Genomic DNA, 24,169 nt, shown 5'->3' with positions numbered 1-24,169 from the left:
CTTCCACGCGTTGCCTGGATGCCCCTGAGTCATTTGCTTTGCGAGCAGACCGGTGGGAGGAGGAGGGGGAGGGGGGCGACCCCGGTACACGCCGGGGGGTCCTTGAAGTCCCGGTGGGCCTGCGAGTGCGCGCGGATGGGTTCCAGAGCCGTCGGAGGCCACCGGTGAACGGAGAACCCGGCGGCAGCGAGGGGTCGGAACAATTAACCAACGGCGGAACCAACAAACGCGAGCAGCCGGGCTGCCGCGCCGTCTCTGGGGACCTGATAATAAGAAAAGTAAATATTCGAGCGCCGTAAATGTCAGTGGCAGCAGAATGCGGCAGGCGCTCCGTCAACACGTCCCTCCGCTGCCCTGAGCGCAACGGTTCCCAAGTGACCACAGCGGGCGTGAAGAGCCTTATTTACGTCTGGAATTAAACTCTGACAGGCAAAACAAACACGCTGCAAGGATGTGTTGATGGATTAGACACAAATTAAACACTGCGCAACGCATGAGCCACGATAAGAATAATGCGGCTATGGTACCGGTGACTGTAGCCGATACTATACCGTTACTGTATGTGCATTTAAGGGCACCGTGATACTGTAAATGATGTGTTTCCACCGGGCTTTGATCAAACTAATTCACCTGAAACCCAGACCCCGCTCTCCTGCACCATCAAAGGCAACGCGGTTAAGGTGAGGATATCGTGTCGGGGAGTTCCTCAGCACTCGAGTGCAGCAGACACCCGGGTCTGAACAGTGGGCTCGCTGGGGGAGACCCCCCGCGGTGTATTTCCCAGCTTCACCGCGGGGGTACGAGGAGATAAGGGAGGTGGATCACACTGTAGAGATACTGTTGCCTCCACCTGCGTGGAACAGATCTATCTGCAGCAGGGATGCGTGGAACACGCAGACATCAGCGCGTAGGCGTCGGTACACGGCGAACGCAGCTTATTGACGGCGCCGTAGTACACACCGCAGCAGACACTTGTTCACTTAACTAATGAGGGAATACGGCACGACAACAAGCGGCACCATATGGCACTCGAGAGGGATTTCCTGTAATATTATGCAGGACCTCGTCGCGTTTACTTGTTTTACTAATGTTCCAGAGTCCCTCGACTGGAGAGGTGGTTTTTCATGTATTTTTATAGTGTGTTGCACATTTGTGCTCTTGATGTTGTCAGATTGTGTTGTTTATCATTAGAAGCAACGTTAAAACAGTTCACAATCATTTAGACTTACTCAGGTCAACTTTCCCACAAGTCACTTTTTATTGCTTTGCAGCAATTTGATCTGCTTTTGCACCACGGCAGAAAAATGTCATAAAAGCTCATGATTATTTGTACAGGTGCCTGTTTGTCCCCTCGATCGGGAGGCTTTCAGATCTAACACGTATGCTTTAACTGACCACGTTCATTTGTAAACAAAATCCTACTTCGGTGGGAAAAAAGGTTCAACAGTTCAGCAACACTGAGCCTGCTGCAGGCTGGTGCTGGCGGGGGACGCAGGAGGCTGTTGTTGGGCCTGATGCATTCAGAGAAGGCCAGACAGTGACATTATGCCAGCCAGCCAGGACCCAAGGGACCGCTATGTTAAATACCATCTCCTGCAGCGCAAATGGCACAGAGTTTGGGTATGTGTTTGTCTGCGTTAGTCTTCTTTGAAACCTGTGTGTGTGTGTGTGTGTGTGTGTGTGTGTGTGTGTGTGTGTGTGTGTGTGTGTGTGTGTGTGTGTGTGTGTGTGTGTGTGTGTGTGTGTGTGTGTGTGTGTGTGTGTGTGTGTGTGTGTGTGTGTGTGTGTGTGTGTGTGTGTGTGTGTGTGTGTGTGTGTGTGTGTGTGTGTGTGTGTGTGCATATTTATGACTCATCCTTGGTTTTGCATCAACACAAACACACAAATCTGTGCTGTGCCCAGATGACAGAAGAATAAGCAAAGAGCCTAATTATCCATCAATTTTGTAGCGTGGCTGAAATGAACGCGAGCCGTCGTCAGTGAGGAGGAGCAGGTGGAGGCAGAGCCGCGAAGCTGCTCGTCTCTTATCCAGCAGCGTTCACACAAAACAATAATGTCTGATGCTACATTGTTTTCAGTACTGATCGATACAAACCCATGTACTATGAGTCACAACCGCACAACTTTAAAAACTAAGCGAATAGTTTCAATTCAATTTCTTATTCTTAATCCGCTGTTTAGGTTTGTGAATCTTTTACAGGCTTTCGAACTAGATGAGCTGAGACAAATGTAAAGCGTGCAGCTTTTGTGCCCTTCTCCCATGGCAACAAATCTCTCGGCTGCTGCTGAAAGCTAACAACGGTGCTATAAATTGAAAGGCTGACACAGAGAGGCCGCGGTGGGAGCTGCAGAAACTCTGCCTCCACCGCCGATTCGCTTCTATATCCAGTACAGGACGCGCGCGCGCGCACACACACACACACACACACACACACACACACACACACACACACACACACACACACACACACACACACACACACACACACACACCTGAGACGAGGGGTCTACACACAAAGAGAGAGACAGTCAGTCAAACAGTGGTAGACGGGGAGCTAGTGACAGGGCGTCAGGAATCTGCTGACTGTGGGAGAAGAATAACAAGAAGGTACGGCTCCCCTGGGTTACCAACACAAGCTGACAGGTTAGGAGACGTCTGAACCAGAACCCAGGCAGGCTCAGCCTTGGTCCACTGGTCCACGGATCCGCCACTATTTCCGCAAGGAAGGCGTCGCGGTGTTGTTGGGCCGAGTTTGCTTCTGTGCAGTTGTTTTACACTGTTTAGTCGGCTGCTAACGAAGCCACTGAACTAAGCTCCACCGACAGCAGGCAGACGAACGGTGAAGATGCTGCACGTTTGAGGGCCGTGAAGGGTCAAGATGGAACCAAACCAAGAGATATAAAATATAAAAAAAAGCTTCAAATACATAGGCTCTAGATAGATAGATCTTTCTATTTGAGGTTAAGGGTGTTTGCTTTGATAAGTCAGTGTGCTGATGATTTAATCTGTGTATAATGAAGGTTACCTGCACTTGCTGTAAATAAATATTCAGTAACATCCCAAATACAACTGATACACAGAGCAAACAGCGAGGACAGGATTTAAAAAGACTTAAGACCACACTCAGCATCATCCGACTGAGCGCATCCCGCTCAGGAACGTACCTATTCTGAAGGAGAGCGGGCCACCAGCGGTGCTTCTCACCCACATGGCTAAGAAGAGCAGAAGCGCCCAGGCTGTGAGCATCTTCTATGAATCCTCATGGGTCCTGCCCCGGGGATGCCCCTGTCACAGCCACCTGGAAAACGCACAGAGGACAGCGCGCCACTTACACATCAAGCAACATCAAGGCGGACAGAAATGAGCCAGGGTTGTGATAAACCCGCTGACACACACTACATCCTCCATCCTTTTATATTCTCCCTCGTCTGGAAGCTGGAAATCCGCTAGCGTGAGTGTGACACTGCTGCAGAGCGAATCCGTGGCCCACAGGGGGTTCGGCGGCTTTTATCCCCCTATACAGTATCAGTGTGTTTGTGTTAAAGATAGATAGACATTCCTCCACAAGTCACCTTCTTTAGCTCTCCAGCGTGGAGCCAAAACCCAATAAAGCGACTTGGAGGACTTATGACGCTGTTCAATGCACCATTACATTTATCCTGATGAAGGTCTGGAAACTAAAAGCTTGACTTTATTTCTAAATCAATGTGTTGAACACAAGCGTACAGAGCTTGCCCTTAACTCGAGGGCACCTCCATGTGCTGTGAGCTTTGTTCGCCCCCTCGCAGATTTATGCCGTCACTATAGACATCGATCTGGCAGCTTTCCAGCCACACGACTCGTCGCTGGCGTCTGTTGGCCGGTGGCGTCCTGGGGGGCTCAGACCTCCACCCATAGAAAACGAAGCCCGGCTGTGGGCGTCGCTGTACGCTGGCTTTGTTAATATTTGCATGCATGACTTGCAGAAAGGCTCTAAATTGGTAAATTACATTTTTCTGCTGTTTTTTTTTTCTTTTCAACAAACACATACAGTATCAGGGAGGATAATGAGGAAGATTTAGGTCATTAGAGAGAGGTAATGTATATTATGTTCTTAGCGATTTGAAAAGTTGAAAAGGTAAGAAAAAGGTGAGAAATCAGCTAACAGAGACAATTTAGTGACAAAAAAATGAAAAAAAGTCAATTTATTTAAAATGTAACACAGCCAACGCCTTCCTTTTCCATCGCATTCATTCCCAGCAAATACACAATCATACAGTAAATATACACCATGGCTGGAAATAGGAAGAATGTTTAATTTACGGGACATGTTTCTTCAAACATAATGATGAGCCTGAAATGTCTTTTAAATGAGTTTTTCCATGTTCAAGATAATTGTTCAATCTGCATCAAACCTGGCAACACACTGCAAAAGCTGTTCCATTTCAGGCTTAACTGAAAACAAGGAGGGGGAAAAAAGGCTGCAACAGCAACAACACACCACAAGCTGCGATCGCATTTATCACACATCAAAGGTACAATAATACATTTACATGCATATTTAATTTAAAATGATTCAGTATATAATATTTCAGCATTTATCATCTTTGATGGCGTGGCCAGATTCCAGCGTGTCATGACATGCAGATGTGAATCCAGCTGCTCAACAGCAGTTTGTTCCTGAACCTAAATCATCTGTTTACTGCAGCATCCCACAAAGTGAAGGAGTCTAATTAATGAAACCTGTTCTTCACCAGGAAAGAAGAAGATTGCTCTCGCCTGGTTTTGAGCTTATGCCTGTTTTTCCTGTGCTCCACAAGTGGCACATGGCTGCATACATATACAATGAATGCAAGCTGTGCATCTGCAGATCAGGAGGTGGAGCAGATGGTTTCAGCTCCTTTAGTTCAAATGTCAGACGCTCCACGAGGAAAACACCTATGTTGCTAGCATAGCAAGACAACTAGCATGGAGCGACGCTGCACAGGGGTCCAGCTGCTCACGGGCCGTCACCATTTGATTCGTACACGTCCCCGTGTGTCCTCAGTAGTAGAGCGGCGAGATGAAACGGCAGATTGGTGAAACAGACGCCGCGGTGTCTCGTCGGCATCACTCATCTGCCAGGACAAAAGGCGTTCGGTGCCAGTCAGGCCTCCTGAAGCACAACTCGGCCAAGGAAGTGACCAGATGCCCGCAGACCCACCGACGGAGGCCCGTCTGCGTCGACCTCAGGGCCTGGATCGGATCTGCTCTCCGGGTTTCACGCGGGACGACTTCGGGCCTTGCTCTTTCTTCACACCCACCGATTTAAACCCTTTGGATCTTGTTAGCGGAGGAGAAGAACGCCGTCTCCCCTCTCTCAAAAGCCCGGGGAGAGTGCGAAGCCATCTGAGCCGCTGGCAACAGTGCACGTCTGCCATGATCGCGCCGTGCCAGCGAGTGGGCGCGCGCGACCGTCTCTGCGGAGCCACTTCCACACCAAACAGATGCACCCAGGATGTTAGCGCATGTGTTGTTCCTGCACCGGTTCGACTGGAGAAGGGCTCAAAGGAAGCGGCAGCAGCAGTTCCGCGGATGAACGTTTCGCCGATTTGTCCGCAGAAGTTAACGGGTTTTAACATTAGCGGCACAAACTGACACGTGGATATCAAGCCCCCCCCCCCCAGGTTCCTTCACTGTGAATACCACAGGAGCAGCCATGTGAATAAGCGCCCATCAGCTTCCCTTCAGCCTCATCTGTTCGCTGTTTACTTTCGCTCGTATTTACGTGACGCCGGGCTCCGCGGCAGCGCGTGATGGGCAATAAGACAGATCCTGGGAGTTCTGCGACTGCCTCGCCGACTCGTTGCGGGGGAGCCCCGGGGACCGCTCGGATGGGACTGTCAACACATCAAGATCATTTCACAGACCTTTCCCAGGAAAACTATGCAAATAACAGCTGCCAGAAATCGTCCCCCGAGGTTCTGAGCGGAGCCGAAAAGCAGCAAAACAGCGTCGAGATGAGAGGCCTGGAATTGATTGCGTCCTGAAGTCCTTGCAGCGCGTGCAGCGCTGCGCACACGTGGGGATTACTTTACTTTACTGTTCAATTAGTCCGCATGCGTGAGCGACGTAAGACGGCGTCGCAGAGCAGGCTACAGGTGTCAGTGCAGTGGACGCAGCGGCACCGCTGCTTTCCCAACAATGAGTCAGAAAATAACACATGAGCAAAACTTATTCAACACCCTGGAGCTGACTATAGCAAATCAGTGTCAGCTGTAGCTCTGATATGCAGCACTAATCTTCAAAGGCCGAATCAGTGTAGAAACAAAGGCCTTAGCAGACTTTAGATCGGCAGCCGGCGCAATCTGTAACACTGAACGGCTCGGCTCCGGCTGAATGATTACCCTCGTTTTGCAACGCTATGATATCAATTTGAGTTCAGCTCCTGATCTGAGAAACACAAACACGGGCTGATCTATGGCTCCACGGCCGCTGCTGCTGCTGCTGCATTCTAGCACCACTGTCTGAAACATGCTGGCAAATGAAGGCGCGCTCAGCGTTCGGGAGACAAACGAGCGTAATCTGTGAATGTGATTTCAGGAGGAAAAACAAAACCCAGCCGCAGCAAACAAATCGTTGTGAGGGAAGTGAGGAAATCTGGGCTTAAGTGTTATTTTACTTATCTGCTCTGCATTTATCCGTCAGACTTTGACTTCTTATTTCCCTGTAAGGCAGTGTTTGTTACTCGTGTATCGTCTCACTCGTAAATGAGCCACTGCTGCAAATATTTACATCACAGGACACAAAGTTGTGAACTCCAGTTGAGCTCCAGATCCTACAACTTTTCTTTCAGGCCCGCATTGTGACGAAATAAGGAGAACAATGGCCCAGATTACTTTTTGCCGAGAGTTAGCATGAATAGGTACGACAGACAGGCAATCAGGCTGCAGCGGAGCTGTGCAGCATGAGCTTCCTCTGAATACTGAATAGGCTGAGGATCGGGAAATAAAACGCCGGCTATTGTAGCCCTCCTTTTGTTTCTTGGCTCGCAGCAAAGCCGGCGCGGGGCCGAGATGGAACGATGAAACCAGCGGATGGGAGACTGCAGCGTAATCACAGCTGCTCTGAACACGGTTTTAAAACAGAGACACTCTCACTTTCGGGTTTTGAGCACAGCAAAACAAAGGCTGCATTCTCAGATGTCTTAGTCGAAGCAGGGAATGAAAGTTGCCCCCTTTAAATATTTTATCGCACTTGGTTTCAATGAATTCTTATGAATTCAATGGATTTTGCAAACTTGCTGAAGCCACCAGATAATATTTACTCAGATTCTGACATTAATGTTGCTGCTAACACTCATTCAGAGCTTATTTCTGTTATTTTCTTCCTCCGAGCAGCTAAAACGCAATTAATACTATACAGCCTTAAAAACACTCACGATTCTTAAAACATGCAATTACTTGCAGCCGTAGACAAAATTTATCCTTAAAATGATGGTTTTAGTGCATCTCAAGTCATTAATAAAGAAGCCACAATATGCAAATCACTTTGCTAAATAGGTTAGAGATGGTAATAATTATGTGCGTATAACACGGGGATTGGTTTTATGATTAGAAATTATTCTTTCAGCAGGAAGACTGGAACATATAGACCATAGTTATTTATTGACGTGTTGTGGGTGGAAGAAATAACGCATCTCTCCTGTATGTTATGCAACAACAGTGTGCATAGAAAACCTCCTTATGTCAAATGCATTGACGTTCTTTTAACCCGTAGCTGGTTCTGTAGGAAACACACGCCCAGAACCACTTTTGGTTAAATCCCATTTTCATAAAGTGCGACACATACAGCACAGACGGCTGTTAAGTGCTGGTGTCATACTTGACAAATAGGCTTTTGTATCTATAGAGCGCGGAGGAAAACAGACACTCTGTGGTAATAGAAGCGTTTTCCCTCAATCTAATTCTCAGATCTTCCGCTGCTCTCTCTCTGTGTTAATAATCAAGCGTATCCGTGAATTGTGGCCGGGTGGAATTTATTTGCATGTCGAGACTCGGAAAATGACTTTTAAAAACGAGAGATTTTATATTTATACAAATGACACACCTGGGTATAAACAAACACGCACACACAAGCGCACGCAATTATGATAATGCGGTCTCAGTACAAGTGCAAATATAGCAGCTGTGTTTTATTGCAGGTGGGCGTCGGATCAGTGCCGGAGTAAACCGAGAGCAGCTCTGGGTTCAGAGTGACGCACAAGACTGTAAGTGCATCAGGTTCAACTCTGACCCTCACCTCACACATTCTGATGGGGGATAATTGCTTAGTGACTGACTAGCTGGCACCCAGGCAAACCTTAGATATAAATCATCTCGCTGCTTGGCACCGAGAATGAATTTGCTTCGCATCCAATGATAACACAATGACTCCCTTTGCAAAGCTTGGCAGAAATTGATTGTTGGAAAAGTGCTAGGAGAAACAGTGTGATGCAACAATTCAACTGAATCCTTGCTGATTTTAACAACCAGGGCCGAGTTTTAGATGACGGATCTACGCTTCTAACATCATCTTTTAAAGTTAATTAAAGGGACTCAAGTCGAGACATTTAGGTCAGTAACATTTTACGCATTCAAACCCATCCTCAACTCTTATTTCGATCAGTCAACAAAAAACGGGCGCCGCATCCAATAATGAGCGGCGCCCGGCAGGAGAATAAGAGGTCTCAGCTTGGTTTGACAATTGAGATCTTAAGGTTGTCTGTGCTGTGTCAACAGGGCAAGATAAGGGAGAGCAAGGATTGACGGAGCAGGATGGTCTGACAGCTGTTTGAATTGCCTGTCAGAGCAACAGTTTACACAATCCAAATACCAAAACTGTCAATCACGCATCAAGCGCGCGTAATACAATTGCAAATGGCCCATTAAAACTGACAATTTGAACCAAAAGCTTGTCAGACGCATAAAGAGGTTGGCGTATTTGCATATATTCATGTGCCGCTGCACTGGGAGCCTCGGCGCTCGTAGAAAGGGAGAAGTGATGTGTGACCGATGTTGAAGGAGGTTTAAGAGACTGTCACAGGCTGCGGAAAATGAATATGCATGCGGCGAGTAGACTCCTCGGGTGAATATTTGCAGTGAGATCAAAGCGAAACTGTCGGTGTGCTGGAAATTGTCACACGAGCGAAAACAATTAACTCAACAAAGGGGACGGGGGGGACGCAGGTGTTTGTATATGGAAAACACCGGTTTCAGCGCCATTGTTCACTCCAATGACCTGCGAGCGCCGGCTTCATTATGAAGCGGACGGTCACAGCGGGGCGACGGCTCCCGGCAGCAAACACGCCTTTTATTAACACCAAATCTCAGCGGCGCTCCGCTGTCAGGGCCGATGCCGGGTTGATGGAGACCGGCCGGCTGCTGCGGCAGAGACGGGAAGTCCAGGAGGGGCCCGTGTGCATTGGGCAGCGCCGCCGCGTAGTCGACGTATCCGCCGCTACGTTGTTGGATGGTAAAACGCAAGCGAGCAGCAGTTCATCAAATGGCAAAAGAAAGGGCCTTCGAACGCACCTCAGCCAACTGGGAGGCGCCTTGTTACTGTAGCTTGCAATGCTAACCGAGAGAGAAAATGAAGCCCATCGCAGATTTCTCATGGTTTCTCAATTACTGGTAACACGTGTTTACCATTTTACATCTTCTTCGCTGACTCGCCTGAATACAGTACGTCGCACGGCAATCACCCGGTCTGAGCAGAGCGCGTTAATAATAACCACAACACGCGGGCCGGGTCTGCCAGAGGCCAACTTGCTTTGCATTCGAACGTGTGAGCGCAACGTAATGAAATCCCGACGTATTAGCGGGATAATAATGTCCGTGGCCGCGCCGTTTGTAAAGAGCTGGTTTGGTGAAGGCTTTGCGCCTTCACTTCCACAGAGCGGAGGCAGAGACAGACGCCGGCGCTGGAGTGGAGTCATTAATTGACCAACTGAACACGCGGAGCTGGTTGAGTTCACGGAGGAGCCGGGGTTTTACTTAGCATGCGTCTCACAGACGGCGGGGAGCGAAACGCAGCACTAGGCCTCATTTGCATGGTTCTGACCGTGGGAGGCAGACAGCGGGGGCCGCGGACCTTTTTGTTCTACAGAACCCAAACCACGTTAAGATTTACTGAGTGGATGACGCACGCTTTCAGGAACTCGTCTGTATAAAGGAAACAAGATTATTTAAAGAGGACCTCTGTTGATCTACCTGTTTGAGAGCTGTTTTCAGAGCTAAGAGATGATGGCAGGGAAGGAACGCTGAGTCATCACTAGAGGACAGTCACCTGAAGTCCTAATTGAATAAATTGGGTGTTAATTGCAGGTAAAAAGTGCAAAGATCTCCTCACACAAACAAAGCGTCAGAACGAGCTCTGCCCTCAGGCTGCCTCCACACCGCCAGCGCGCCTCCTGCCAGACAAACGAGCTTCAGCATCGTCTTTGAAGCTATTATTAGCCCACTCCAGGTCCAGTTTGTCTCTTGTTCAGAGTGTTTGTTGTTCTGCTGCCAGGGCAGCGTGTTCCCTACAACAACGGTGGTTCATCTACTCAAAAAGATGAACGTGCAAGATGGATGCGGGTGATTCTATATTTACTTCTCTCACCACTAGTGATATTCTGCAAAGCATTACTTCAGATTTATAAATGATATGTTTCACAATATGGAGTATATATTGAATAATCAGTCTCCAAAAGCATCTTGGGAAATTACAGCATTATAAATTAATCACCTTTATCATCAATATTTGAAACTGCCAATAGTAATAATAGCTTCTAGTACAGCTGATATTCTAGTGATATTTAACTAATAAACTGAGAGCACAGTGATGATGGATTCCTAGGATCACACCTACAACCGAGTCTGATTGATGCAGCGTTTTCAATGTGCCAAAGACGAAACGAGTGAAATTACACAAGCAGCGAAACTGCACTGCAAGTGGCCTGTGGAGAGGCAGAAATCAGAGTTACTTCACGAGCTGCGCGAGGAGAAATGAAAGGAAGGGAGAACGGGAGGGAGAGGGCAAGGCTAAATCAAAGATGAATGGATGTGGTACAAATGTTCATCTGATCTCTCGATCTCTCGCTCTCACAAGTCTCTCCCGGCGCCCAGTGTGCGAGTGCATGGGCAGGTTAAAGCGGTGCGCGTTTGACCCGTGTGTGTGTGTGTGTGTGTGTGTGTGTGTGTGTGTGTGTGTGCGTGCGTGCGTGTGTGCGTGCGTGTGTGTGTGCGTGCGTGTGTGTGTGCGTGTGTGTGCGTGTGTGCGTGCGTGTGTGCGTGTGTGTGTGCGTGTGTGTGTGTGTGTGATGACCTTCACACTCTGCAGTGAATGACTGAGACCCGCTCCGCTCCCGGGGCTCAGGCCGGGCAGACGCAGGCAGCGGAGCCTGAAACCCGGCTCCTTGGCAGACTGCAGACTCAGGTAGGCGCCGCTCCCAGTCGGCCGGACGCATTAGAGGGAAACAAACTTGATTTCAAAATCGATGTCCCTCCAAACTCCTAACAGCTTGTCGCTGGGGTTAAACAGCTGCGAGGGGCCAACGCCACGGCGCCTTTGATGTATCGCTGCTCCTAGTTTGTAGTCGAAAACTAATGAGGTGTGAGGACACTGGGAGGAAACAGTTGTGCCACCGTCTGATCACTCCTCAATGTTGAACATGTTAGAACGCATCTCCCGCTACTAAAAGCAGACGCAGTACTTTCCCATCCTGAACCTTATCGCGGAAATTAGGTTTCCGCACCTACAGTCATAAAGAGAATTGACTGGGTGGAAGGCTGGACTTCCAGAGGCTTACTGGCCCCAGAGCAGCTTTATAAGGCCAGTCAAAAGAAATGCCTTGCTCACATAAATTGTGTGCTAGAGTTGAGGAAGGGTCCCATTAGTACTTTTCGCCTTCCTTTTGTAATTAATCCCGGCTCTGTAACTAACCTTCTGCACGCTGGACCGTGTGTCCGCGGTGCTTTATCGCCCCGCGTTCAGCCACTGCTCCAGGTTTCTTGTTTTAAAGGCAGTTATTCTTCTCCGGTGCCACCTCTCGCGTCCACGAGAGAGATTTGTGGGGTCTCTATCCATGTAAAGTAGACTGAGAAGATTGTTATGATCTAGCGCTAGCCAAATTATAGATTAATCCGTTCATGCCACAGTTTCCTCTCCTCCCAGTCCAACGTGAAGCGATGAGATCCTGCGACGAGGACGCACAATGAAAGGTAATTTCTCTGCTGAAAGGCTCCTCTGTTTGAAAGATGACTGCTTATCTAATGAAAACGGCCCGAGAGACACGAGTTATGTTACCTTAGTCAAATTTTGCCATCATAAGTGGTGTCAAATGCAGACTTTGAATTAGGAAAATTATTTCGAGGAGCACCAAACGGGGAAATTATAAACTGCAGCTAAACTGAGCCATTAAAACAGATCAAAGATACTTGGCAGGGCCCTGTTATAAATCAAGGCGTAATGTCACAAGTGGGCTTCACTGACAGTTTGGAGAATGAATAGCTAGTTACCGCGTAATCAGCAGGAGCCGAGGTAGATAAAGCAGCAGGTTTCTGACAGAGTTGCAGCTGGAGGCGAACGAAACCGCGAGCGTCGGCGCGATCACCGCCTTCGCCGCCTCGTTTCCCACACGCTGGCTGATCCACGGCCGACCACCACAGCGCGGAGGCCGACTGTTTGCCGCGTAAAACGGGTAGCGTCCTGCTTCACTGTACAGCCACGTGCCACATGATTCACTTTATGCGTCCACAATCCATTCCTTCATGTGAAAATTAACGACTGGAATTTTATGCTCTTCTCCCCCCGTTGGCAAACTTCACAGCCACTTCATAAACCTTTAATAATGCGGAGCTGCTCTACATCAACAATTGATGGGGTACACTTGTCTTAATGGTCATGTTTATGCAAGCTTTACTGTACACCTCATTTCTTTAAAGCTCCGAAAATGGTCTTTTTTGGACAATCCTGTATCTGACGACTGGTCACATCCCCACAGCAAAGATGGGAGCAGCTTCTGGTTTCCCGGACGACATGTTTAATCACATTTTATAGGTTTGCTGGTGCACGTGACTCCATAACGTCCTGTCTGTCCCCCCCTCGTCCTGAAAGGCCCCCCCAGGGCCCCCGTGCCCCTCTCCTAATGAGGTACAAAGCAGAGCGGCTCCCGATGCCACCATTACAGGCGTATCTGTGGGCTCCTGGGTTGTTTGCTCTGTCGAGTCGCAGAGGACACAGCGCTCTTACCCTGGCACTTTCCCACGACATGCACGTCAAAATGACACCCATTAATATCAGGCGGCTGACAGGTCACCCTGCTCACACTGGGTCACCGCCTGTCTAAGCCTCCGCTGACGTTCAGTGGAATGCTGCTCCCCATTACTGTGAAGAAAACAATGAGGACCACGGGGAACATTGTGTGTGGCACCGAGCGCTAACAAACTAACTATTAGCATCACAGCCGCATCATCGTCAGCAGCGGCTCCCCTGGTTCAATATTGCCACTTAATGTTTGTAATAGGGCACAGAGACAACTTATCATGATGCGATAAAGGCAAAGACGCATGAAATCCATTTGCTAACTGTTGCGTAGCTGAAATGAAGGATGGCGGCCACTGCTGCAGGAGCTTACGCGATTCAGAATGTTCTGAATGAAGACCGTGTTGTCCATTAATTCATTTAATAGATTTAAACCGCCATCCTGATGTGGGTCAAGTATTTTTTTGTAATTAACTAAAGACTGTTTGTCTTGGCACTTGGACCCCGAACTAATTAGTCGGTAGCTGTGGCAGAAAGTGATTGATGCTTGTTTTACAACAGAGTGCAGTTACGCTAATGCCCGCTGTCAATTCACGGCCGCATGTTGGGAGGACTGGGAGGGGTAAAAGTTTAGTCTTTTGATAGTTGGGAAAAGATAACACTCGCCGGCTTAAAAGGCCTCAGATGGTGCCCTAATTACCTCAATTAACGATGTGGAGAGGCTCCGAGCAGCCAGTGAAGTGCACGCTAACTAGTGTCTGCTGGCGAGGCAGAGCATTACCTGCAACGAATGAGAGGCGTCCACAGAGGCTGCGGCAGTCGGCCCTGAGCTCTAACAGCCATTAGCCGACATTTTCCAGATGTAGACATGTTTTCTGACTATATAACATCGGTTACATGTCTCCTGCAGTATCACTCAATTTAATGGCCAACATTAAACTGAACCCACTCAGTGCAGCCACCATTACTGGGTTTAATGGCAGATGGAAACCAGACCAAGCGGTAAGTACAGTGTATCCACACACACACACACTTTTTGGAGGTATCTACGGTTGATGGGCATCATATTAAGCAGCCGTGCAAGTCATCCATCATGGAAGCCCGGCTGGGAAACAATCACACGTTCAACCTGCCTCTGCGGCAGAGGAATGGCCCGTACCTGCGGGGCGGTGGATTATGGAGGCGAGCATCGCCCATAGCAAAGCGACCAACCCTGAAATTATTCAAGGAGCATGCACGTGTCAATAAAAGCAGCACGAAAGTCAACCGTTTTGATTCCAATACCAAAGTGGCTCAAGTGGTTCTGAGAGCTGCTTCAGAGTCGGAAAGAGATCTGCGCGCTCTGTTCTCTCGGGCTTTAGTCGTTAGGTCGTGTTCAAGGACAATGACGTCAGCCCATGAGCACCCTCGTTTTTTTCAGACACACAAATGGTCGAGTGAAGTGAAAAATAATTGCGGTTGATGCTTTAGTTATCGGGTACTTTCTCAGCCAATCGCTGTAGCCGCCCTCGCCCCTAAACAGCTCGGGCAATCAAAGTGACACACAGCAAAGATGGGTTGCACACAGTGAAAAGTGGTTTTCGTCTGGGACCTGCACAGCGCTGCCATGAATATATGGCCAAAAATAAAGTCGGTAAGACTGCCATAAAATGTGATACGATGCCATAAACTGGTACGAAATGAAGAAGCAGTAATCATAAAAGGTAGCGTTTAATGATTGAGGCCTCCGCAAAGTCCAGGAATCCTTTGTCAACTAAATATTAGAGTTTTAATAATAAAATCTGCTTCTTCTTCTATTGTATCTGTGCTCACTAGTCATCTGAAACCTTGGTTCAGCATGACTCCAGTGTTAAAACAGCCCATGTTGGATGGAAATAGCATCTCAGCAACAATATAGAGTAGTTCTATACAATAACAGCTATAAACAGAAATGTCCTGAAGGTACAAAACTCATTAACGGAGGGACATAGGAAGGTGCACAAGGCTCGATAATACTCGCGTTAGCACCTAAAGGAACGAGTGTGAGAACCACCATCAGTTCCAGCAGTCAGTTTTTAAACATGCTTCTTTACGGCAAGAACGTCACGAAAGACTAATGTTGGTGAAACAGCACAAGCACATTTATCACGCTGCTCAACTTTCCACTTAGATCAGACCTCGGGTCAAAATGACCCAGATGAACGAAAACACAACAGAAGTTACTTTATCCATGTTTATATTTTCTTTGTGCTGAGCTTTAATTTGTTTTTTTGACATTTTATAATGCATCCATCCATCCATCCATCCATCCATCCATCCATCCATCCATCCATCCATTTTCTACCACTTTTCTACCACTTTTCCTGTTCGGTGTCGTGATACATGCAAACTCCACACAGAAAGGCACCCGGGCCGCCCAAAGACCGAACCCTTCTCGCTGTGAGGCGACGGTACCCACTTTGCCACTTTTTAATACATTGTGGATGAAATCAACACTCATTTTAGTTTTTAAGCCTCTAAAATATATGCATAAGATTTGGCAGTTAAAAAAAAAAAAAAACCCATCAACCTTAATGGGTGACTTTTAACAGTTGAGCTCCAGTAAAAGGCTTAGCAACAAAACAAAACTTACATTTCCCCATTTAAACAATGTAACAAACAGTATTTTACCGCAAAAAAGCCCAAATATTAGCGTATTCATGCACTAACTTCCACTAATGAGACATAAAGAGGGGTTCAATGTCACCACCAGCCTCCGTCTGCCAATACACTGTGCTTGTTCTACTGTGGAGGGAACCTACTGGTCAAACGGTGCCGCCTCTCAACCTCCCTGCAAGATGAAACCTTTCTAATGAGTTTTCTGATGAACACAGCTTGTTGACAAGGAAGGATTATTCATCCGAATCGGACCTAATCGTTTTTTGCATATAAACATCTTCAAAAAATGCAGAAAAAACACGCTGAAGCATAGTTATATTCACACAGTGCAACTTCAATTTTGGCCCTTTTATGACCCGATTGAACCACCGGAAAGATTAATTTTCTGATTAATAAAGCATGCCTCTGCGATAGTTTATGCGCTTTACAGCAACAATGGATTCTGGAGGCTGTGTACATAATCTTTGTGCAGCTACACAGAACCGCGTTTCTGCAGCCTCTGGTTACGTTACACTCATTTTCGTAGTGATTCATTTCACAAGGACGCGTGATCTATGGTTGCTGTATTGGTTGTTTATTGTCGCCGAAGCGGGATTACTCCGCCTAATTACTGCTCTGCGTATGTCTGCAGTCAATGATGCCGCACAACAGAGAAGAGATCGGGACAGAAGTTCAATGTCGCTTGTGTTGTCGCCGCGTTTAAAGGAAAAAAATAAAAACACACACATGGTCCTGTTTGAGCGACAAACGCGCCGCCTATTGCTTTAAACGAGGGCAAACTGAAGGACTGGAGATAACAAGAATCAGAATCCGCAGCCTCTGTCGCTTCATCTTTTATGACGAATCAAAGCCTTGTGTCCTGACCTTGGCATCTAACAGCACTTTATGATAACACCTCCACGAGAAAAAAAGGAATATGATATATCTTATAGTTAAGTACAGTAAATAACAGTTCTGCTCTGACATTAGAAACTGCTGCAAGAGCAGAACATTCAGTGGTTGATCAACATCTCTACAGTAAACCTGGAACTACACTGTGTCTAAATTAAACTTAAATTAAACTGTCAGCCCTTGGACAGAACAGAGCTGAGCTGGTAAGGCACTCCAGGAAGGCCTGGATCAAGAAGAGATGTCAGGATGAGGGTGCAGGAGGTGTGAAGGGACACAGAGGAGAGGGAGGAGATGGAGGGTGGGGGTTAGATTCCTCTGTGCATTGCACAGCTTGGTCTTAGTGATCATAGGAAGACTTGCTCCCCACACCTACACCTATAGGCCATAGATCTGAGAGAGGCACCTCCTCGGCTGTTGCTGTTCCCAGCCACTGTTCTGACGAACCCTCATCATCACCCGCAGTTGAGCTTGGGTGACGTGTTACCCAATATAACAGCCTCTGAAGGTGCTTTAAAGTGAGACAGTGGGGCACAGCAGCGCTCACCTCAAAGGTATTTCCTGCTGGTGCGTGAGTGGGAGGCGCTGCCAAGCAAGGATGAAATAAATGGACCCAAGTTGGGTTCATTTGATCCCAGGGCCGTGAGTCTAGTGTGGTCTTTCCTTTCCTGTGGTTTGAACATGGGCTTAGAGCAAGCAATTCATGCCAGCAGTGAACTGGATGAGCTAATAACAGTTGCTGTGTGAGTTTTGTATTCTGGCAAGGTGAAGGTTTTTCTCTGATACTGTATTGAAAGTAGATTTAAGGAATAAACCAACAAACTACAGCTCTATTATAATACTTTAATAGTGACTTTAGAACAAATCCAAAAATAGATGCATCAAAGTCTGCACGCTCAGTTTTAAGCGACACATTTGATTGATTTGACTAAAATCAGCAGCTTGTGACCCAATAATTGACTTGCATCTAATACACCTGACCTTTTGACCTTGTTTTTTTCCTTGGGTAGAACTATTTGTTCTATCTTTCCTCCAGTCATCGGGATAAAGGCTGAATATACTGCACATCAAGAACGTGTGTCCTTGCAAAACATGTTTTCTTAAACGTCTTCGTGATGTTTATTTGTGAATCACCAGAAGAACAGAGCATCTATCCCTCATTCCTCTGTGAGCAGAAAACGGTGCCTGAAGCACTTGTTTATAGATGCAAGAGGAACATCTGCGTGCGCCATAATCGTACAGTACTCGTGCACCGGAGGCAAACAAGACCATTAACACAGTCGCTCTCTCCAACCTAATCCCTGCACTTTGTCTGAAAAGTGATGATGAGGCGTTTACCTCTACAGTAATTCTCCTCCTCATTTGTAATTTCCAGACTAATGTTTTCGCGCAAACACTTCTGCGGCTTCATCAATATGTTATGCTACACAGAAACCGTGGCGCAGAGAGAGCAGCAGTAAAACAAGACAAACTCCAGTCAAAGCCCACGATGCATGAAACAACTGAGCTCGTTTCTGCAGCAGAACTACAATAAGGTTAAGGTGGACAAGCTGGTGAAAACCGTTCCCCCCCAGAATGAACTAAAAATCAAACAATGTTATGTTTTAAGACAGTTCTATATATTTTCCAGGAGACTATAATGAAGCCAAACGCCACAAAAATCATTGTCTTTGAGAAAGATGCACCACTGGGAAAGAAATGTGAGTGTGTCTGGAACTGACGAACAATGAAACCGAGTGGTGCATCCACCCAGGGGAACGTCTTTGACAAGCAAGCCCAGATGTGCATCCTGAAAAGCGGGAGTGAGCCGAGCATCTCCATCCTCTGGATGGATTGGTTTAAAAAAACGAAATAAATAAATTAAAAAAAAGCTTTCAACCATCACTTTAATAAAGGCCCAAACGTTCCCCAGGTCATGTGTTTGTATTGTTCTAGCCACCATCCAATCGTCACCATCATACAATAAGTAGGTGTGGGAGGAAATGAAGATTGACTGATGGTTGATGGCCCAGCTCCCACTGCATCATGGGACGCCGGCTCAACGCACAGTATCTGAGCATTTCATTCTAAATATAGATCGTACAGTATGTAAGTTATCAAGTATGTGTGTGTTGATTGAAAATATAGAGTGATTAGAAAATCCCCCCTTAAGAGGCAGAATGACTTTAATCTGTGAAGACTCGTCCTTCTTTTGCGTTTTGGAACCATAAAATAGACAATTTCACTCACGCTCCGAACATAACAAATCCCAATTTAACAGTTTACGGATCATTCTGTGAACATGTAAAGGCTCATGTGTCATCTGTCCAGAGCTGCTCGCACAAAAAGCCTTTGCCACAGGTGACAATTTCCTCGGTGTGAAATTAAAACCCGTCGACGGCGCAGTTGCGAAGTGAATTCCGAACCGTTTAATGCGCTTCCGAGGAACGATAAACACAGGAAACGTGGGCCCGTACGTGGACCTAACGGCGCCGTCCCCTCTGCGGCTTTGCATAATGTTTCCGGGCCGAGCGTCAGATTCGATCATTCCCCCGCGTGCACGTCGGCGGACGCACGCATGCCGATACACGTGCGCGCTCCGAGGCTTATTATGAAATTTCACAGCTCGCCTGTGTGGAATTTTTTTTTTCTGATTAAATTTCATTTATTGCAACCGCGGTTTCATCACCCAATAACAGTCAGGGAAGCTGAAGCGCGGGCGCACGCCCCGGCTCCACCAGGCGCCGGGAAAATATCAAAGCGTGAGAGCCATCGCCTTATTTCTCCCGTCATCTCCCCCAGCTCGCGTCTCCTCTCATGTCCCCTGCGTGGCCCCTCTATCCTCACCCCTGATCTCCCGTCATCTCTCCCTCCTCCTCTCTTACGTCCTCCCTGAAGTCGTTTCCTCTCCTCTCCAGCGTAGCGGTGTCATGTAAGACCCAGCAGAACAATAACAGACGAGACGAGACAACACTCCACGGTGACAGGACAGCCTGCTGTGGGCTATAGGCCACTCTACAGACAAAAACAGGCCCAGGCACCCTTAATCACATATAGAGTGCTTGACATGACTACTGTCATTATGCAAAGTTTTTAAAGTTGCCTCCTTCAGCCTTGCTGCCTGCAGCCACAGTTCCTCAGCGTACGTCTGGACCTGAGGGGCCCATAAAGACATGAAGCTTAGTGATAATTAAATCCCTGACCTGACAACAAATCGGTCCACCAATACATCCTGGCGCGCGTGTGACACGATAATGAAAATGCACAGCAGCGTATTTAAGCACCTGTGCTCCCTCCCAGAGGAGGGTCTGGACTTTCAGGATTATAATGGAACGGCTTGACCCGTGGCCAGACCCAGCTGCGGCGCTGCAATCAGCTCGAGTGCTAAAAACTAGTTTTCACCATGAACTAAAAATATCTGAACCCGTCTGTCTGAGTGGCCGCAACAATCAGGGGATATTTACCGACAGGCCTCACCTACGAGCACTGCGGGGTTGTTTGTATCTGCAGCCGATGAGAGACGGACGCCTCCACGCGGCCCCGTACATGTCTGAGAGCTGATCTGGAATCCCATCCAGACATTTATTAGGTGAGAAGCACTCGCAGCGCAACAAAAACAACAATAGCCTCACACCAGCTGTCAAACGTAGGGATTGATAGCTCAATATTGTTCCCACATTTCCTTCAACACCATGTTTTACAATGAGCCTCAGATTTGAATGTTTGAAGTAGTTCTCGCTTTGTACTATCCGATTTTTTCATTTGTTTCAATAGAACAGAGGCAGAGTGTTATTTGCTGTACAGACTGTAGATTTAGCAAAATGGTTTGTAGCGTGGCCAAAGTGCTCATAAACTGTGTGAAGTAAATGTGTCTGTGTCTGTAGAGTCCAGTAAGTACGAATGTGTGTGTGTGCGTGTGTGTGTGTGCGTGCGTGTGTGTGCGCGTGTGCGCGCGCGTGTGTGTGCGCGTGTGTGTGCGTGTGCGTGCGTGCGTGCGTGCGTGCGTGCGTGCGTGTGTGTGTGTGTGTGTGCGTGTGTGTGTGCCCTAACGCTGTGGCGTGACTGAGTTGGTGTGAGCTTCCTGTTTCTGAAAGAGACGCCGCGCTCTCGGCCTGGAGTTTCTGATGGCTTTTGAAAATGACACGAGGCAGCGAACGCAACCCTCCCGTTAAATACCACGCTGGCATTCAGGCCGTAGATCGCCTCGTGTAAACACAGAGGAGGGAAGAATGCCGGAGCGTCAGGATGGATCGAGTAATTGATTTCTCTTGTGTTCCTCCGTTCGTACTAGCTTCTATAATGCCAAGGCGTTCTCAAGCCCCCTGATTTGCATTTTACTTTTACAGAATATTGAAAAGGCACCGCAACCCCCAGCAACCCCCAGCAACCCCCCCCCCCCCCACTCACACACACACACACACACACACACACACAGGAAAAGCTCTTATATGCAGCACTGAGGTGCTATGTACTAATGTTAAAAGTGTGAGCATTAAAGTAATTGGAGGTTACGCCGCTTTCTCAGGGACAACACTGAAAAGCCAAAGTAGTTGCTAGGCAACTGCTCATGCCAACTCATTGGTTTATATTGTGCGACAACAATGTGAAGTTAACTATTTACATAAGGAAGGAGTGGTGCTGTGGAAAACAACCTTTATATCCGTTCTTTTGACCAATTACCCTGATGAGTTTTGTTTGAATAAAACCCGAAAAAATACTAACACGTTCATATTATCACTTCTTAAAAAGGAGGCAGTGTTCCATTTAGTGCCAATGTAATGTGTCCTGTGCTTGTATGTGACCCAGAAGAATGATGAGGTCTGAACGATGGCTCTTTTTTCTTTTTAACTAAAGGCAAACAGACGTTCCCTCTGTCGGTCAATTTGCTTCTCATCCTGTGACCCACAAATCATATTTGACTGATGGACGTTTTGAAGACCCCTATAGAGTAGTTAAGTGACAGGCCTTAGAGCCACACGGGCCGAACACGAACGAAGACGAGCACCCGCACACCGGCCTGACACGAGACGGAGACGGATGAGAGGCGAGATGGACAGAACCACAAAGACGAGCGGGAGAAATATTAATCAGTGGATCTGACATGTTTTGCCACAATGTGTCAGGCTAATGTTCGTCAGGGTTTGGGAAAGAAAAGGCACGCGGGGTCATGAAGGAGGCTGCATCATTACATGTGACACCACATTAACCCTCAGACGAATGCATGTGACAGTCATGGCTGCTGACCAACATGAGTGAAGACATACAGTACTTCCTACAGTACGTGTGTTATAAATAATCCCGTCAAAGGAAATACACGATAAACTGTACAATGAACGACTGAAGATCTGATTGAGAGCTGATCACACGCAGGACGATCCCACCATGTCGCGACGATGCCGCAACGCGAAACCCACAGAGAGGACGACAAACATCGCGTCGTGTCGGCTGTCATCGCATTCGTTTAATCTGCGCCGAGATCAAAAAAAGCAAACAGAGGAGCGCATGTCATCATAAAAGCAGCAAGATGGAGAACGCTGCGACACGATAAAAGGTTAAACGCGCGGCGGCTTCCCCCGGAGCCCTAATCGGCTTTGATTAATGTGAGTGAGTGTGCGGCGCTTTGAGGCTGGAAGGAGACCTTATAAAAAGGACAAATAGTTGATACTGGGGACCACAGCTTCTGCTTTATAATATAGATCTGATGGAACAGTCGAGATGAGTTACGTTGTTCCAGTGGCCGTCGGATGAACAGTCCGAGCAGCTTCGGGCAAACGTGGAGCAGTTTAAATGTCACAGGGGTCGATCTGACGGGACGTTTTCTGTCACGAGTCTGTATTTGGCCACGATCAAAGCATTAAAAGACGTAAAGACGTGGATGGGTTTCTTTAATTTAAAGAGCTTTGTGCGTTTCCGCTCCAGTGCTCAGCCTCCTTTAATAAAAGGCCGATGGTCCCTCAGTCACCGATAGCAGACCTGCAGTCATTTCCGTTCAGCAGAAGCATTTATTCCTCAAGAACTGCATCTTGCTCTTGCGCAGCCCCGTGTTCTGGAAACCCGCCTTTGCTACAATACCCATGCATTGTCTCGCGCCGCTCATTGTGCGCGGCGGCGTTTGGCTGCGGGGCCGGAGCCGTCTTTTCCAACCGCTAAACGCACTGCCAGCGTAGCCTCCGTTGCAGAAAACTCCCGAAACAGTGGGAGGGAGGAGAGGAGGTGTGGAACGCGATCAATAGGAGGCAGGGGAGCGCGCTTTGCGCTGGGGCGGGCCAACGTGCATGAGCGCCGCTGCCTCAGAAGCCGTGTAAGCGGTCTTGTGGCCCCCTGCCCTGCCTTTGATCTGTCCCTCTCCCGGGAGATTTCAGACAAACGGGCCCGAGCCTCCGAGCTAACGCCGGGCCGGCTGAGCCAAGACGAGCTGCGTGGGCGCCGCCTACACGCCAGCGCTCCGTCTCCACGTCTTTGAGCCTCGCCTCCACACCTCCTCGCAGCATCCAGCGCTAAGTGCAGGCCCTCATCTCGGGATATGCCACCGCTGCTGCCTTTTGTTTAGCACCGAAGAAAGGATGTTGTTGTTATTATTGACCGTTCACTGTGAAAGTCAAAGAATCTTTGCAGATTTTTAATGTCCATCTTTTAGACACTCACTTTCAGCTCAGCAGCTTAAATGACAGTCGTGCTATGCTAGTCATAACATTTTTTTCCTGCTGTGACCTTGCTGGGGATCAGACTGTACAACCCTCCCAAAGACGTGTCGGTGTGAAGGTCCCAGGAGAGAAAAAGCAGTTGCTGGCTCGTTTTTTTTTTTTTTTTGTCCCCAAGGCTGAGCCACGAGCCTGGTTGCTCTATAATGACAGATCGCAGCGTTGGCTGGGTAACCTTCAGATTGTATTCTGTAGATTGCCCACGTGATAAATCATGTCTAATGACTTCATGGCGAAGAGGAATCGTTTTGTGAAGCCCGTCAGTGAAGACATCATTAGGTGAAATGAGACGATGATGACGGGATCCATTGCAAATGGACTGGAGACTGGAAGAGCAGGCGCTGAGTGGTCGTCCTGCTGCCGGAGGTCGTGCCACTGTAAAAGTGTAGAGGGTTTATGTGAATGGAACTTAGGGGAGCTACAGTACAGTACATGTATCTAACCCGTGTTTTGCAGTTTGGTCCCCCAGCCCTTGGAGGCGCTGTGTGAGATGTCACTTCCTGGTTCCTGTCTGGAATCATGCTTAGTTCGTCTTACATCGTTACCTGTACCGTATGTTACTTTCTATTGCTAAGTTGGTCTCATTTAAGCAGCTCTTACTTTAGCTGGTATGTACTTAATTACCTTTGTTTCATTGTCTTCTGTTTCTTAGTTAGATCACTGACCTTTTCCCCCTGATATGTTTTCGTCTAGTGTTTTTCAGTATCTTTTAATTTGC

At 47.8% G+C, this 24,169-nt stretch overlaps 1 protein-coding gene across 3 annotated transcripts in view; it reads right to left on the bottom strand.

Annotated features, from left to right (window-relative positions):
• Positions 1–24,169, bottom strand: part of grik4 (glutamate receptor, ionotropic, kainate 4) — a 181,289-nt gene that overhangs the window by 95,598 nt on the left and 61,522 nt on the right. For all 3 annotated transcript variants that reach the window (XM_041073539.2, XM_041073541.2, XM_029171198.3), the window contains exon 2: positions 3,166–3,299. In XM_041073539.2, the coding sequence (XP_040929473.1) occupies positions 3,166–3,247 (82 nt within the window). In that variant the 5' untranslated portion in view covers positions 3,248–3,299. The remainder of the gene's footprint in view (positions 1–3,165; positions 3,300–24,169) is intronic.

The sequence above is a fragment of the Betta splendens genome, chromosome 13 (genome assembly GCF_900634795.4).
Source record: "Betta splendens chromosome 13, fBetSpl5.4, whole genome shotgun sequence".
NCBI classification, from domain to species: Eukaryota; Metazoa; Chordata; class Actinopteri; order Anabantiformes; family Osphronemidae; genus Betta; species Betta splendens.
This window is presented reverse-complemented; position numbering and strand designations above follow the sequence as displayed.